Genomic DNA, 15574 nt, shown 5'->3' with positions numbered 1-15574 from the left:
CTGTCTGGCCATATGAGGCAACTTTCCTTCCATCTTCCTTTCTGGAGCTTCTTCTGAGCAAGAGATGAAACTGCGGGGACGGTCCTGGCCACTGTTCTTCCTCCTCTTTCAGTTCATTGTGTTCTGCGTTCCTCTTTAATTTAAAGTGAAGACCTGACTACACCTGGAATGTTCAACCCTCCGCGGGTTTTGTCTCGTGTCTCTCAATGTCATTTATCATCATGATCCGTCACCGTCACCGTCCGTGGTCATTATTATTACAAAGAGTTCCTAACAGGCCTTCACAAAACCTGGAACTTCCAGGAAGATGTCTGGTCTTTATAATCCAAGCAGTCAGCGTTGAAGTTCAGTTTCCAGGATGCGGTTTGGTCCTTATAATCCAAGCAATCAGTAGTTGAGTTAAACCCCAAACTGGAAGCTCCATAGCCCTGGGTGGAAAGTGAAGCTGGGGACTGGTTGAGATGACTGGCGACAGCATTGGTGCCCATGGGGCTAAGGGCAGCCCCCGGTCCGGGGAGCTGGTGGTGCATAGGGGTCAGATAAGATCCGCAGTCCATACCTCCAAAATAGGAGGTCGAACCGGCATATCCTTGGCTGTAACCTGAAGCCTGAGTGTAGGTCATCGGGTAGGACCTCTGCATGCATGAAGATGATGTCGACAGGGGGTCTGAGAGCGGGGAGATAGAGGCTGGACTCCAGATGGAGACAGGAGCACTGCTGCTAGAAATGGTTGGGACCGAGGTGCTGGACGGAGGAGTGAACTGCCCGCTGGTCCCGCTCTCCGAACTCACTTCTCTAGCGGGAGAACTTTTCTTCTTTGCAGGCCTCACTTTGTTCTGTCCGCCATTCTGTTGTTGCTGCTGCTGTTGGCGGCACTTGGCTCGACGGTTTTTGAACCACACCTGGAAAAAACAACCGGAAAGGGAAGGGAAGAGAGACGGGGATGCGCAACACTGGTTAGACATTTGGATCTTAATGTTCATTAGATACTTGAATCTCAGAAAAGATGAGTGGGACAATGGTTTCATGTTTGCTGTTGTGAGTAGATAGGACCTAAAGGCGTTTGGAAGTCTCCTGGGAAATTACTGTAATCCTACTGAAGCTCTTCTTTGCTCTCCCCCTTACTGACTCACACTGTGTAATTTGCCTGGAGTCTCAGAGCTAAACTACACGAGGTGCTCGACACATGGTGGGTTTCCACAAGTTTACCTAAGAAGTGTAGTCAAGCCAGCAGCAGCTGGGCGAGAAGGACAGAAGGGAAAGAGTCAGCAAGTAAAACCCGAAGAAAGCCTTCTGCTATTGCTAGCTGCCTGTCAGCTTCAGGCTCGGCTCTCTTCAGGCTCCGCTCGCTGACTCCTTCCCTCCCATCTGGCCCGACTACACTTCCCAGGTAAACTTGTGGGAACACACCACGTGTTGGGCGTCTCATGTAGTTTAGCTCTCTGTGAAAAGGGAGGACTGTAAATAAAATCAAATAAAATAAATTTTATGTATATTTTGCTCAGGGCAGGCGTGTCCATTGAGGCAGTGCCAGCAGCTGCCTCGAGCACTGACCGGGGGCGCGCTGCGGGGCTGATGGTGGCAGCGCTAGTGGCTGAACGGGAGGGCTGGGAAGCTGCTCCTGTATGCCGCCCCGGCTGCTGCTGTGCCTGGCCCACAGATGCCTGGACAGGAGTGCGTGCTGGCAGCTGCTGCATGGAGCAACTGAGCAGGCAGCCTCCCAGCCCTCCCACTCAGTTGCCCCGTGGTGCCGCTGCTGCCAGCACACAGCTGCGGGCCAGCCAAGTGTGGCCGGTGGCCGGGACGGTGTGGGGCAACTGAGAGGGAGGGTGGGAGGCCACCCATGCACCGTCCCAGCTGCCTGCCTTACCAATGGGGTGGCCAGCTCACAGTGGCATTCCCTGTGTGATGACATCACACACAGTGACATCATCGTGCGGTGTGGGTGCGTGCACAGCAGTGGCATTATGGGGCAACTGAGTGGTAGGTCTGAGAAGCTGCCTGCTCAGTTGACCTGCGCTGCCGCCGCCAGCACACATTCCTGGCCAGGCGTCTGCGGGCCAGGCGCAGCAGCAGCCGGGGCGGCACACGGGAGCAGTTTCACAGCTCTCCCTTTCAGCCACCAGTGCCGCCGCCGCCAGCCCCATGCCAGAAAACCTGGCACCAGCCCTGATTTTGCTGCTCCAGAAGCTTCCATATTAATATTGATACTTCGGTTTTTCTGGCACCTCTAATTCCAATTTTAATCAGTTTTGTCCATTGCACAGAAAGCCCACGAAGATATCTGGTAAGGCATTAGAAAATAAAAAGATCCTTGCTCCATCGAGTTCAGTATCAGAAGGCCCATGAAGGCCAAAACCTTGCTTCTTCCACATGGCCAATGGGCATTCAAAGACATACAACCCACAAGCTGAGCTTGAAACCCTACTTTAGGTGAAATATCATGGCAATTCCAATAGCACAGAGGTTAGGGCTTGGTTTGGTGGCATCATGGAGACGTGATGCTCTCTGGGGATCCACATCGATCTTCTACAATGGGGGTTTCTCACCACTGTACAGGACAGAATTTGAAAGACTGGATGCTGGGAGCAAAGAGCAATCATCAGGTGGCCAGACGAGTTTCCAAAGGAGATACAGGTCTGGAATTGCAAGCCATTGGAGAACTTTTCTCACTCGGCTCCATCACATCTGATTCATACTTGCCCAAATTATGAGCTACTGTGGTTTGCAATGATGATGGACCTCTCTTATTCAAGAAACCGTCCCCCCTACTATGACTGAGGCTATTTAAGGGGTTGGTGGCTTGGGCACCTTCTCTGCCACACCTGTTCTACTTCAGGCATCATTACCAACGACTTCACACCTTGCACGGTGCAAACTAGAGGTAGACATGAACAGAAATACGAACCAAAGTTTGTCATGAACTGGGACATTTTTTGGTTCGTGAACCGGTGGTTCGTCGGAGGGCATTTCTGATGAACTGCAATGAACTGTGATGATTTTTAGAGCAGTTCGTTTTGTTTGGTTTTTCACTGCAAACAACTGGGAACCAATCAATCAGTTTCCTAGTCGATGGGGGTGGAGGGAATGGGCTTTCTGCAGAGCTTCTGCTGCCACAGAAGTGACATATTCACGAACCAAGCAAACCGGTTCATGAAGCAGGCAATTTTTTTCTGGTTCGTGAAACACGACGAACCACGAACCACAACGTACCGCCATTTCCCCAGTTCGTGCCCCTCTCTAGTGCAAACCCAATTGCGTAATAAGGCCACTTTGGATAAGGAAGGCCACTCCCCCCAAGCCAGGGAGCTAGCCCGAAGGCTTTCCACTGATGTCCTATTGAAGCCAATCCCTTAAAGAACAGAGTAGAAGAAAGGGGGTGAGCAATTAAGGATGCAAATGGGTGGGAGGCAAGCATGTTCGTTCTCTTGGAAGGACTGCCTACTCATTTCTCCTTCTCCTGAACGGCGGGCAGTTCGCTGGGGTGGAGATCTATACACCCTGATATTTACCTCTCTGCTCCTTCTCATTTAGATGCACAGTTGGAGAGGGCCACTGTTAAAGGCTTTCACCCCATTCACACATGATGCAGGAAAACAAGCTTCGCTGGAACGAATTGGATTTGCTTTTGTGCAATGTGTTTTCTGATCAGCGAGCCGATCCCAACTATGTCTCATCTCTTTACCTTGCCTCCAGAGAGCCCTTTCAGCTCCCCCAGGGGCACTGCCTTTGGTGGGCTATGCTTTGTTGCCTTGCTCTTACCCCATCCAGGGACCATCTTGTGTTTTCGTCGCCCGAAGTGAAAAAGCCGAGAGCTGCCGCAGAAAAAGTGTGAGAATGCGGTGGGAAGCCGCTGAGATGGGAGAGTGCCACGTACCTCTAGAGGCGGGCGGGTGTACGCGTGTGCCATTTTTAATGTTTCCTTGTATCAAAGCAAGCTCACATTCACTGCCAGTTTGGAAAAAAAACTGAACTAGTCATTAAGGAGAAATGCTATACTTCAGCTAACTCCCTGAAGGTCTTGTTTTCTGTTTGCGGTGATTTTTTGGTTAATGTAGGGGAGCATTCGACAACGGGATCTTTCGCCTGCATTCTGAAGGAGTGTTATTCATTCAACCGCCTCACTCTGAAATGGATAGAGCAGTCTTTCCTGCTCTGTTTCCACACGGGAGCCACCCCCCCCCACACACACACACTTCTTCCCCTCCCCAGCTCAGCCCCTTCCTCCACACCCAGTCCATTTCTTCTTTCATCAAGGAAGGCCTTCCAGGAGGATGCTGAGGAGGCTTCCATCCAGGTGATAATAACAACAACTGTGCTTATATACTGCTCTTCCAAACAGATTAGCACCCCACTCACAGCAGCGAACAAAGTCAGAGTTATCATTATTCACACAATACAGCTGGGGAGCTGGGGCTGAGAGGAGCGGCTGACCCAAGGCCACATGCTAAGCTCATGGTAGGAATGGAAGTCAAACTAGCAGAGTGCTGATTCGCAGCCCAACCACTTAACTACTATGCTACAGCAACTTATCGCTGGAAAGTTAGTGTTGTTATTATCCCCACAATACAGCTGGGGAGTCGAGCTGAGAGGAGTGGCTTTCCAAAGGCCACCAGCTGAGCTCATGGCAGTAGAGAGATTTGAACCAGCAGAATGCTGATTTGCAGCCCAACCACTTAACCTCTATGCTACAGCAACTCCCAGGTACCATCCTGAAGTAACTGCGCTAGGAAATGCTCATCCTAAACAGGCTTGGAGAGACATTCTTGATGGTCAACATATGTGTATGTGTATGTGTATGTGTATGTGTATGTGTATGTGTATGTGTATGTGTATGTGTATGTGTATGTGTATGTGTATGTGTATGTGTATGTGTATGTGTATGTGTATGTGTATGTGTATGTGTATGTGTATGTGTATGTGTAGAGAGAGACAGACAGAGAGACAGAGAGCTAAATATATAGCTAGATATATAGACAGAGCTTTCTTTCAGCAGGAACGCCGGGGAACAGAGTTCCGGAACCTCTTGAAAATGGTCACATGGCTGGTGGCCCCGCCCCCTGATCTCCAGACAGAGGGGAGTTTAGATTGCTCTCCGCACTGCTCAGCGGCGCGGAGGGCAATTAAACTCCCCTCTGTCTGGAGATCAGGGGGCGGGGCCACCAGCCATGTGACCATTTTCGCCAAGGGCAACCCACTGAGTTCCACCACCTCTTTTCCCAGGAAAAAAAGCCCTGTATATAGATATATAAAAACCCTGCTACTCCACATATTCCCATATCCACTGCATGAGACAGTGTCTCTACACAAGACATCTTGCACGAGTGGGATCAAGTGAAAGATCTTACATTTGTTCTCCCGCACGGCTAGAGAGACAGAGTACAGTTGTATACAAGACAGCAACAGAAAGTAAGTCACTTGAGCGTCCCTGTGTATGAAGTCTTGTGTAGAGAGACTTACAGTCTCTCCTCTCACCCTGTGATGCTGAACAGCAGGGGCTTCCTCAGCTTTATGTGCTTCAAATCACAGGAAGTTTGGTGGAAAAAAGAAGGGAGTAGGAATAAGGGAAGCGAAGGAAAGAGGAGGCAGGCGGACTCAGGCAAAGGGGATGGGGTCATCTCCTGCGTTGTCCTTACACTGCACTCTGGACGCACTCTTAAAGCTATTTCGTGCGCTGTTTTATATGCAACACATTTGACGTGAAGATGTCGACTCAACACCATGTGCCTACACAAACCTGTATTGTGTTGTGCCTGGCCGTCATGCAATTCAAATGCTGGAGACTCATACACAGGGCCCGTTCTGGCTGAGCTACACCTCTCCTCCCAGCAACTCACTGGAGCGGCGGAACCAGGTGGTTGCCGACACATGGCAAGGATTTGGCTAGCTTCCAGCCATCGGCAGCGTGGGCTGTGATGGGCATCACCCCATGGATCCATGCAGCAGTCAGCGCATCCTTGGTATTCCCCTTTCTTATCTGGGGTAACAAAGATCTCTTGAAGATCTCAAAGATCTCCTGTATATATGTCATGGGTCTCAAAGGTTGATCAAACTTCTCAGCATATCCACGAGAACCACAAATCTCACAGACTTCAAGGAGGGAAGAGATCCTTTCACATATTACATTTGGTACATCTATGGCGTTTTATGTGTACATCCCAAACTGTGATGCGTGAAAGCAGAAAACATCTATCTCGTAGAGGTATACTCATCAGGGAGAATCCATAACAGTAGAACAGCAAGATTTGAGTCCTGTAGCACATAAGGACCCACAAGATTTTCAGGGTATAAGCTTCCGAGACACAAAGCTTTCTTCATCTCTTGAAAGTGTACAGCCTGAAATTCTTGTTGGTCTTTAAGGTGCTAGTGGACTTGAATGTTGCTGTTCTACCAACATCACAGTCCACCTGAAACTAGGTACAGTTTCCTGGTGAGTGTATATTCAGCAGGTAACCTCCAGCGTAATGTGTGAATGCCCAGTTCTGCTGAACCGGGTGAAACCATCTACCTAATTGGTCTAGAAAAGCAATTGAAAGCTCACAGGAGACATTTAACAGAACAGATTTCTTTCCACTACACATCCGGCGTGCGACAAAACTGCAAATATTTATTGGGTTTCACACTAGGGTCACTCTCGTGAGTTCTTCCCCTGGGAGATGTGGTTTGATGAAGGTGCTAAGAATTATTTGGCAGAGACCCTTATCCCTCCCCCATTCCCCAAACAACAGTTTTCCCAGAGGAAGTGAATGACCATTAAACCAGTGAACACATGTGGTGTAGATATGAATTGCCCTATCACTTCTTGTCTCGTATCATTTATCAAGAACCCTTGATTTGATTCGGCAAGCTTTTCCTGGGGGCATTGCTTTTGGCCAATCTGCATAACCTTTTTCCTGCAAACAGTCCTGAATCCTGAATACACCTGAATACACCTGAATCCCGAATACACCGAATGGAAAGCAAACTCCATTGAAATAAATGGATTTTGCCTGTAAGTCAGGGTCACTGAAGGGACTATAAAAGTCCTGCACAGCCTGACTCAAGCATAATGTGTGAAGATATAATGAGCTCTGTGTGCGTGTGTGTTTATCTAGCATATAGTGCAAGGTCACTGTAGACAATTGCTGCTTCAAAGCATCATGTGCAAAGCATGTGGGTACATTCATGACATGCTGTGACCTCTTCAAGAGCCACACACCCCGACCAGTTAATTCCTATGCCTTCTATGCAGGACTTTTGTTTTCTGCATAGATACCTAGGAACGTGCTTAGAATCAGGGGAGTCAGCTTTTCCCTGCCACTGGACCTGCTGCCTTAGAGAGAATCAAACCAGGGCTTTTTTTTCAGCAGGAACACAGTGGAACGGAGTTCTGGCACCTCTTGAAAATGGTCACATGGCCAGTGGCCCTGCCCCCTGATCTCCAGACAGAGGGGAGTTTAGATTGCCCTCTGCGCCCTAAACTCCCTCCTGTTTGGAGATCAGGGGGTGGGGCCACTGGCCATGTGACCATTTTCGCCAAGGGTGATTTAAACCCCCCCTTGTTCCAGCTGACTCAAAGTGGTCCTGGGAGCATGTGCGCACTTTGCGTGCACACATGTGGCACCACCTCCTGCCAGGAGTTTCCCCCTGTGCTGACAACCCACTGAGTTCCACCACCTCTTTTCCCAGAAAAAAGCCCTGAATCAAACTATTGGTCCATCAAGGTCAATATTGTCTACCCAGGCCGGCAGCAGCTCTCCAGAGTCTCAGAAAGAAGTCCTTCACATCACCTGCTGCCTCATCTTTTTAGCTGGAGATGCTGAGGATTGAACTCAGGACCTTCTACATGCAAAGCTCTACCACTGAGGCATGACGCCGCCACAGAATCCAACTTTTCAGCACAGACCCTGTACCAGTGGCCTGACTGGTGGACATAATTTGGAGTTCTTTTGAAGAAGCAGAGATTCTGCAAGTCAGTTTTGTCGGACAATGGATGCCCTGGAGTTCCCCTCGAAGTCTCTAGGAGGGCAGTTTAATAAAAGTGGGGTCATGTCTGGTGCAGGTAAATACCAAGATATATGAGTGCGTAAGATTTCTTCTGGGGGAGGGTGTTGAGATGGATAGGGATAGAACAAGATGGGTAGCCGTGGTAATCTGTCTGTCGCAGTAGAAAAGAGCAAGAGTCCAGTAGCACCTATAAGACTAACAATGGCTGATTCCGCACACGTTGGATAATGCACTTTCAATGCACTTTATCAATCGTTTGAGGTGGATTTTTGTTCCGCACACAAAAAAATCCATTCCAAATGATCTAGAAAGAGGATTGGAAGTGCATTATCCAACGTGTGTGGAGTCACTCAACATTTGTGGTAGGATATAAGCTTTAATGAGTCACAGCTCACTTCTTTGGATACGACTTCTTCAGATTGGTATCTGAAGAAGTGAGCTGTGACTCACAAATCTCATACCCTACCATGATTTTTGTGAGTCTTATAGATGCTACTGGATTCTTGCTCTTTTCGACTGCATTTAGTGACAGGCAGGGCTTTTTTTCAGCGGGAACGCGGTGGAACGGAGTGCCAGCACCTTTTAAAAACGGTCACATGGCCGGTGGGCCCGCCCCCTGAACTCCAGACAGAGGGGAGTTTAGATTGCCCTCTGTCTGGAGATCAGGGGGCGGGGCCATCGGCCATGTGACCGTTTTCGCCGAGGGCAATTTAAACTTTAAAAAACTCCCCCCTTGTTCCAGCTGACCCAAAGTGACATCATTGTGCAGTCTTGAGTTCCGCCACCTCTTTTCCCAGGAAAAAAGCCCTGGTGAGAGGGGAGGAAATTTTAATCGCTGGACCCGCTTCTTTGATGATATTGAGGAGGTAGGGGGGAGGGAACTAAATGAATGATTTAACCCTCCCCATCAGATGTTCCACCACGCTGTTTTAGTAGCTTAATTGCACCAGAAAACTATATCAGTTATTGCCCATGGGCTTTATCCAAATGAAGCTAAACAAATAGCTATACAGTGGTTGCTGCTATGTTGGTATTACTATAACGGGTCAAGACTTTTATAATGTTTTTATGAATTTATCCAATGAAATAATAAATAAATATGGAGACGGAAGTCAGAGAGCTCAACATTGACCAGCTTCAGGGACGGATGGGGCAACTCTATGTAGGTCTACTCAGATTCCAGCAGAAGCCTACTTAACAAGGCTTACTCGTAGGAAAGCGCTCTTAGGATTGCCCAGTAAAAATCTAGACCTGTGATTTCCCATGTGGTGCCCAAGGGAATCAAGGTACTCCCCATTATATTTTCTGTTGTCGGGCTGATTTGGGGATAAAACACAGTGAAACCCTAAACAGAGTTACTCCAGTCTAAGACCATTGTGGGCTTAGACTGGAGTAACTCTGGTTAGGATTTCACTGAAAGTGTCTTAAACCAACCAGGAAATGTTAACAGAAAGCTTCAGGGTGGTTCCTACTAGCTAAACTCTCTTAGGGCTTTCCAATCTCTCCCAGTGGCCGTACGTGGGACAAGCCCTCCCTTTCTTTAGCAACGGGCACCAAGCAATGGCTCTCTCCCAAAGCAGAGAGCCAACCCTGGCTTTCCACAGCCTTCTTAGTTCAAGAGGTGCTGGAGCCCAAGAAGAATCACTTTTTTGCATGAAGGGAAAACTCAGAAACAAATGCTTCCATCCTAGGAGGAAGCTTGGCTTGTAACCTCCCAGCATTTTGTGATCTGCCCTACCCCATGGAAGCTTGGGATGTTTCTTACCACTGATTCTTAATGTAGCGCCCACCAGCTTGATGAAGCTGAGGGCCAGATTCTTATTGCAATCTTTTCTGAAGCTGCTACAGAGACCAGAGGAAGCTTGGTGCGAACCCACAAAGAACCAACGAGGGTTCTATCGCCGCCCACTTTCTGTTCCTCTGCCTAGCCACAACCTGTCTTTCAGTCTTATTCTGCTATCTGAGGAAAGGCCACCCCTCTTTCACATCAAGAAAAGCAGGTTGAGCACCAAGAGTGCTCCCTGATAGGTAGTCCAGCCAGTCCTGGCTCCCTGATACATTTACTCATGTGATATGTATTTGCAAACACATACATTACATTGTCCAAAGTAGAGAGAAATATGTGTAAAGCACCCCCCCCCAATAATCAATGAAATGGTAATCAAATAGGCTATTACCTGTCTGGGAGCTACCATGTAGGTATTACATGTCTATCATACATTCTTTATAGTTTTAACTTCTCTTTTCCTCCAAAAACCAGCTCCGAGGAATCTATACACATTGCAATTAAAGTTCAACACAAAAAATGTTCCTTGGGGAAGAAATTCTCAGCTTAGCTGGATGTAGACACCACTTCCTCCAGCCCCTCTGTTGATGGCCATTGACAGCTGGAAGAGCCTCTCCTCTGGAGGCGTGTCTGCCTCCAGATCTAGGGATATCATTTAGGAAGGAGGTGGTCATTTTTAATTGTGCAACTCCTAGATTTCTGGCTAATGCACTATTATTCAAAACAGGAGATTTGTGTGTGTGAATAATATATATATATTGTTCTCCACCAAGACAGTCTGCTAAAAATTTAAGGTAGGCAGGTTGCTGTGTTGGTCTGCAGTGGGAAGCTTATTTCCTGAAAATCATGTTGGTCTCTAAGGTGCCACTGGACTCAAATCCTTCTGTTAGAAATATTTTAAGTAACTAATGAAACAGTAAAAGGCTTCCTATGTGTGAGGTATGCACTCCAAAAACATGTCTCTCTGCTTAGGAAAAGAGAGGGACAGACTGTTTGACACGTTGACTGCACTATATGAGGTGAAAAGGTTTCACCAAGAGGAATGTTCTAGTCTTTAACAACACCTTGTTTGCAATTTAATCTTGAATGTACACAAAAACAGGCCTTTAACTCTTGCTGAGAATCTGCGGGGGTGATGCACAGACAGAAAGGAATCTGCGGCGACGTCCCTGCAAATCAGGTCTCATTTCACTGCTGACACTTGCCATGTTCCCTCAACGGTAACCTCAGTGGCCAACTGCCCAGGGAAGGGTGTTACAAGTGGAAGAGCAATACGATTTGCAATGAGTGCCCTTACAGACCGCCCAGGGTTTTTAGAAAGAAACAATAGCAGGCACGGTCCAAGTGATATAGGATGAAAGACAGCCTGGAGTTCCCAAATGGAGGGCTGTGGCTGAAGCTAAGGTGGCCGTGGAAACTGCTGCTTGGAGAGGAGATTTTCTGGAAAAGGTATGCAAGCTGCATTTCTGTTTTGATGCAAGTGGAGAAACCCTGCTTGCCCAGCCAGCATCTGGTTCCATCAGCGACCAGTGAGACGTTTCCACAAAGCAGGGCATGAAGACAATGACCCTCCACAATTTTAGGTCCCCAGCCTGATACACTGCTTTTGAATATGGAGGCTCTGTGTTTAATCACCAGCTATCCTCCAGGAATTTGTCTAATCCTCTTTTAAAGGCCTGGTTTACCCAAGTGGCAGTGGAGTGCAGGGGGCGGCTCCCAGCGTTGACTGTTCTTTTGTGTGTGTGTGTGTGTATATATATATATATATATATATATATATATATATATATATATATATATATATATTAAAAGCATTCCCTGCAAAGGAGGAAGGTACTGCAAGTTTTAAACAGAGAGGAACAATCCAAAAGGCGATTATCTGTCTACGGTGGTGCCACCCTTTCATCTGTGTGATGAAGATGCAAAAGGTGTTTGAAGGGGAATGAGGGATTTTAAGAGGGGTGATGGGTTTTTTTGTGAATCTTCTCTCTTGCTTACTGACATCTCTTTACATCCTTCCCCAGCTGAATGACAATTCTCTTTCTGGTCCTAAAACTTCCCCGGCCTCTCTTTTGGGTCCCCTTTCGAATTTGCCAGATGGAGGAGTGGGGGACTTTTTACAGCTGACCCAGTGGGAAAGGGATTTGGGGAAGACTGACCGATCCAACCCTTCTTCTAGGCCTACCTGCACTCTGGACTCCGGGAGATTGATTTTGAGGGCCACCTCCTCCCGCATGAAGATGTCTGGGTAGCGGGTCTTAGCGAAGAGAGCTTCCAGGACGTCTAGCTGGGCCCGGGTGAAGGTGGTACGTTCCCTCCGTTGCTTGCGAGGGGTGGCTGGGGGAAAAAAGCCAGGCAGAGGGTCTTAGGGAGGCCAGAGATGGACCAATTTAGCAGGTTCCCCCCTCCCATTCTTCTGTGCCCCTCACCAGTTGGTCCACAAGGCAGTTTAGCCAGAAGCTGGAGATATCCTGGAGCATGCTGCTTTGTCTTGGAAGAAAGCCTAAGAAGCCAATGGCTTTACTCTTGAGTAAATGTCACTGACACAGCACAACTGAAACATAAGCCCCATGAGCTAGGCTTGACTCCCAAGGAACCATGCATTAGTTTGCAGCTCTGCTGATCAAGCTTGGGTGTGTTTCCTCAAAAGTAAGCCCCGCTCACTTCAAGGAGGATTTTACTCTAAGTAAGCGTGGAGAAGACTGCAGGCTTAAGGCAGTGGTGAGGGGAGGTACACTGTCCTCAGAAAGGAGTCAAAAAGGGATTACTTCTGAGTAAACCTATGATCAAAAGGATATTTTAAGCAGCACATGCAGAAGGCATCTCCTTTCCACAGGCTATAGGAGTTGCACATTGCTGGAAACCAAGTATGGAAGCAAATCAATCAGGCCAAATTTGTTATCGAATCTCAGACTGTGTAAAGGCTGCAATCCAGAAAGACACACACTTACTTGGGAGTAAGCACACTGAAGGTCACACACCTACTCGGGCATAAAGCCACTGGACACAGGGCTTTCTTTTAAAAGAGTCAGGGTGGGGCAGGGGTAAGAGTGTCAGACTAGGAATTGGGAGACCCAGGTTTGAATCCCATGAAACCTTGCTGAGTGGGCTTGGGCTGGTGACGCAATCTCTGCCTCACCTACCTTACTGGGTTGTTGTGAGGATAAAATAAAGGAAAGGTGAATGATGTAAGCAGCTTCAGGGAGAAAGGTAAGGAAGTAAAATAAAGTGAAAAGAAATTATTTTTAAAAAAATAAAGATCAGACTTCAAAGAAGCTTTTGGGCACAGAGGTGTGTGGGTGTGATTAACTCACGGGACACCCCAGCCTGTCTCAGCCCAAAGATCCATCTTAAGCAAGCCCAGAAAACAGGTGCCCTCTTCACATCTCCCAGGCTTTCAAATCACAGCCTCAGGGGATTGGGCCCCATAAGCCATGTACCTGTAAATCCCCTTGAAGACAATGGGATTTATTCCCAATTTTATTTCAGTGGGTAGCCTTGTGGGTCTGCAGCCGAAGAGCAAGATCCACGTCCCACACCACTTTGAAGACCAACTAGATTCCCAGGGTCCCAGCTTCTGAGAGTCAAAGCTCCCTTCCTCAGATATAAGGAGTGAGAAAAGGAAGGAGTCTTTATATCTGCCGGGATGATAAAGACTCCTTCCTTTTCCCACTCCTGATATCTGATGAAGGGAGCTTTGATTGTGGAAAGCTCACACCCTGGAGATCTAATTGGTCTTCAAGGTGGAGTTGGACCCGAATCTTGATTCCCAAACTCGCGTGCATACGCATAGGACAACCAGCATTTAGGGAGAGCCACAAAGTTATACAGACGCCTATGAGGCTGTGAAAGGGCAGAGCAAATTGGGGGTGAATGGGATGAGATGTACCCTATCCCTCCTTCTCCCCCCCCCCAGTCTTTTCTCCCCTGTTTATCATGGGGTGGGGGTTGAAGATCAGCAAAAGGGGGCTTTGGGGCTCAACCCCCCCATCTAAGCAAGCATTAACCCTGGGTAGCTCTGCCCCCCCCAAACCTTCGGAAGCTACCCCTCCCCAGCTTTAGCCCGCTCCAAAACCTGGCACCTTCCTTCACGTTGCTTACCTGGGTACCCAACGGACGGGTGGAGCAGATCCATGCCAGAGGTGGTAAGACTCAGTCCGTTGACGGCGTAAGGTGGTTGCTTAAGATACGACATCATGCTAAAGCTGGGACGGGGTGGAGGGAAAATGGCCAAAAAAATCCCGGGGCGGGTGGGTGAGCGGGAGAAGAGGAGGGGCGAGGTCCGGGCTGGCTCTTCTCTCCCTTGCTTGCTTTCTCTCTCCCTCTCTTCTTCAAGAGCTCAGGATGCAAAAGTCTGGACGGGGGAGACTTCACATCTGGCGTCTAAAAAATAAAACAGAAAGGACCCCTTCTTAGAGGTGGGGTGGGGGAGAGAGAGGGAGACCCCCCCCAGTCCTGTTAAGCCGGCGTCTCGGGAAGGGGAAGGGGCTTAATTCTGCAAACTTGGGCCGGCGCCTCTTGCGAAATCGCCCAGATGCAGATTGGAGGCGGCTGCGGATAGAAATTCACCCCCTCCACAAAAGTTACAGGGAATACAGTGATGTCCCCCCCCCTTCCAATATACACCCAGACAGCAGCCCTCTCCCCCCTCGCCGGGGATTCGTTTGGCTTAGCAAGTGGCTAATTGTCTCCAACGAAACTTGATGGGGGCCATTTTGTAGACACAAAGGACCCCTTGGCTTAAAAAAAACTTGCTAACAAAGCTCCCCCCCCCTTTTCGGGAACAAAGCGGCATATCTATGTCCCCACCCCCCATCTTTTTAATTATCCCGGATTTTGCAATTGCAAAAGAAGGTCTCCTCCAACCAAACAACCCCCCTCCAAAAAAACCCAACCGTTTAGAATTAAAATGCCCACTCTAAACTAGGGGAGGTGCGTGTGCCCCCCTTCACCACCCCCTCTATCATTCCACGCCTGAAGTGACTTCATTCATCCGTTCCCCCCCTAATTAGCACTTCGGCTAATTAGATTTAGAGGCAAAAAAAAAAGACCCCCAGATTTCGGAGACTTTTAGGAATACTTGGAAGCGAAGGTTGTTGCGAGCTAAACAAACTAGTAATTAACTTTGGCACGAAGGGGAGGGCGCCTTTTCCGCCGAAGTCTCTCACTCCGAGCTTATCTTTTGGGAAACTTTAATTGAGTAGATTTAGGTTAAAACCTGGGACTAGGCTAGGAAGAGAGAGAGAAAGAGAGAGAGAGAAGAAAGAAAGAGAAGAGAGAGAAAGAGAAGACGGAAAGAGAGAGGAGAGAAAGAAAAAGAGAGAAGAAAGAGAGAGAAAGAGAAAGGAAGAAAGAGAAAGAGAGAGAGTAAAAGAGAAGGAGGAGAGAAGAGAGAAAGATTTCCCCCTTTGGTTATAGTTTCAATTAGGGGGCAACCCCCCCCCCCCAAGGGTTGCCTCCATTGCCCGCCCCCCTTGTGCTGTAGGCTAGAGGCGTGTTGATTCATTTTAACACCTATTTGGCTGTCAATTGCCCTTTTAACCCCCCTCCCCACAAAATTCTATTGATTCTCTTCCCCACCCCCCCTTAACCGTCGCAGGATTGCAAAGGGTGACACTAACCGCTTCTGACAGTTTAAACCTTTGAACATTTTGTGGAAGAAAACGCAGCCTTGGAGCTTCTCGGGGATCTAATGAGTTTCCCGTTTGGGGAAAGGAGGACCCTTGTTTCTTTATCTACCTCCACCCCATGACCAGCAGGAAAGAGAAGCACCCCAACGCAAGATAACTTTTCTTTTTTTTC

At 48.3% G+C, this 15574-nt stretch overlaps 1 protein-coding gene across 2 annotated transcripts; it reads right to left on the bottom strand.

Moving 5' to 3' along the window:
- Window positions 1-281: 281 nt before the first annotated feature.
- Window positions 282-13970, bottom strand: OTX2 (orthodenticle homeobox 2). 2 transcript variants are annotated; one of them, XM_054972139.1, is made up of 3 exons: window positions 13874-13970; window positions 11958-12136; window positions 282-902 (listed from the first exon to the last, which is right to left on the bottom strand). In XM_054972139.1, the coding sequence occupies exons 1-3, from the start codon at window positions 13968-13970 to the stop codon at window positions 282-284; spliced, it is 897 nt and encodes a 298-aa protein (XP_054828114.1). The 2 variants fall into 2 exon arrangements, with proteins under 2 accessions (XP_054828114.1, XP_054828115.1); XM_054972140.1 differs by having other exon boundaries at window positions 11958-12109.
- Window positions 13971-15574: the final 1604 nt, after the last annotated feature.

The sequence above is a fragment of the Eublepharis macularius genome, chromosome 2, assembly GCF_028583425.1.
Source record: "Eublepharis macularius isolate TG4126 chromosome 2, MPM_Emac_v1.0, whole genome shotgun sequence".
Taxonomy (NCBI): Eukaryota; Metazoa; Chordata; class Lepidosauria; order Squamata; family Eublepharidae; genus Eublepharis; species Eublepharis macularius.
This window is presented reverse-complemented; position numbering and strand designations above follow the sequence as displayed.

Excerpts from the sequence above, each read along its gene's own strand:
- OTX2 (XM_054972139.1), bottom strand. The coding sequence starts at position 13,970 with ATGATGTCGTATCTTAAGCAACCACCTTACGCCGTCAACGGACTGAGT. Across the intron at positions 12,137-13,873 it reads CCCGTCCGTTGGGTACCCAG|ACCCTCTGCCTGGCTTTTTT; the intron begins GTAAGCAACGTG and ends GGCCTCCCTAAG. Across the intron at positions 903-11,957 it reads TCCCGGAGTCCAGAGTGCAG|GTGTGGTTCAAAAACCGTCG; the intron begins GTAGGCCTAGAA and ends TGTTTTTTCCAG.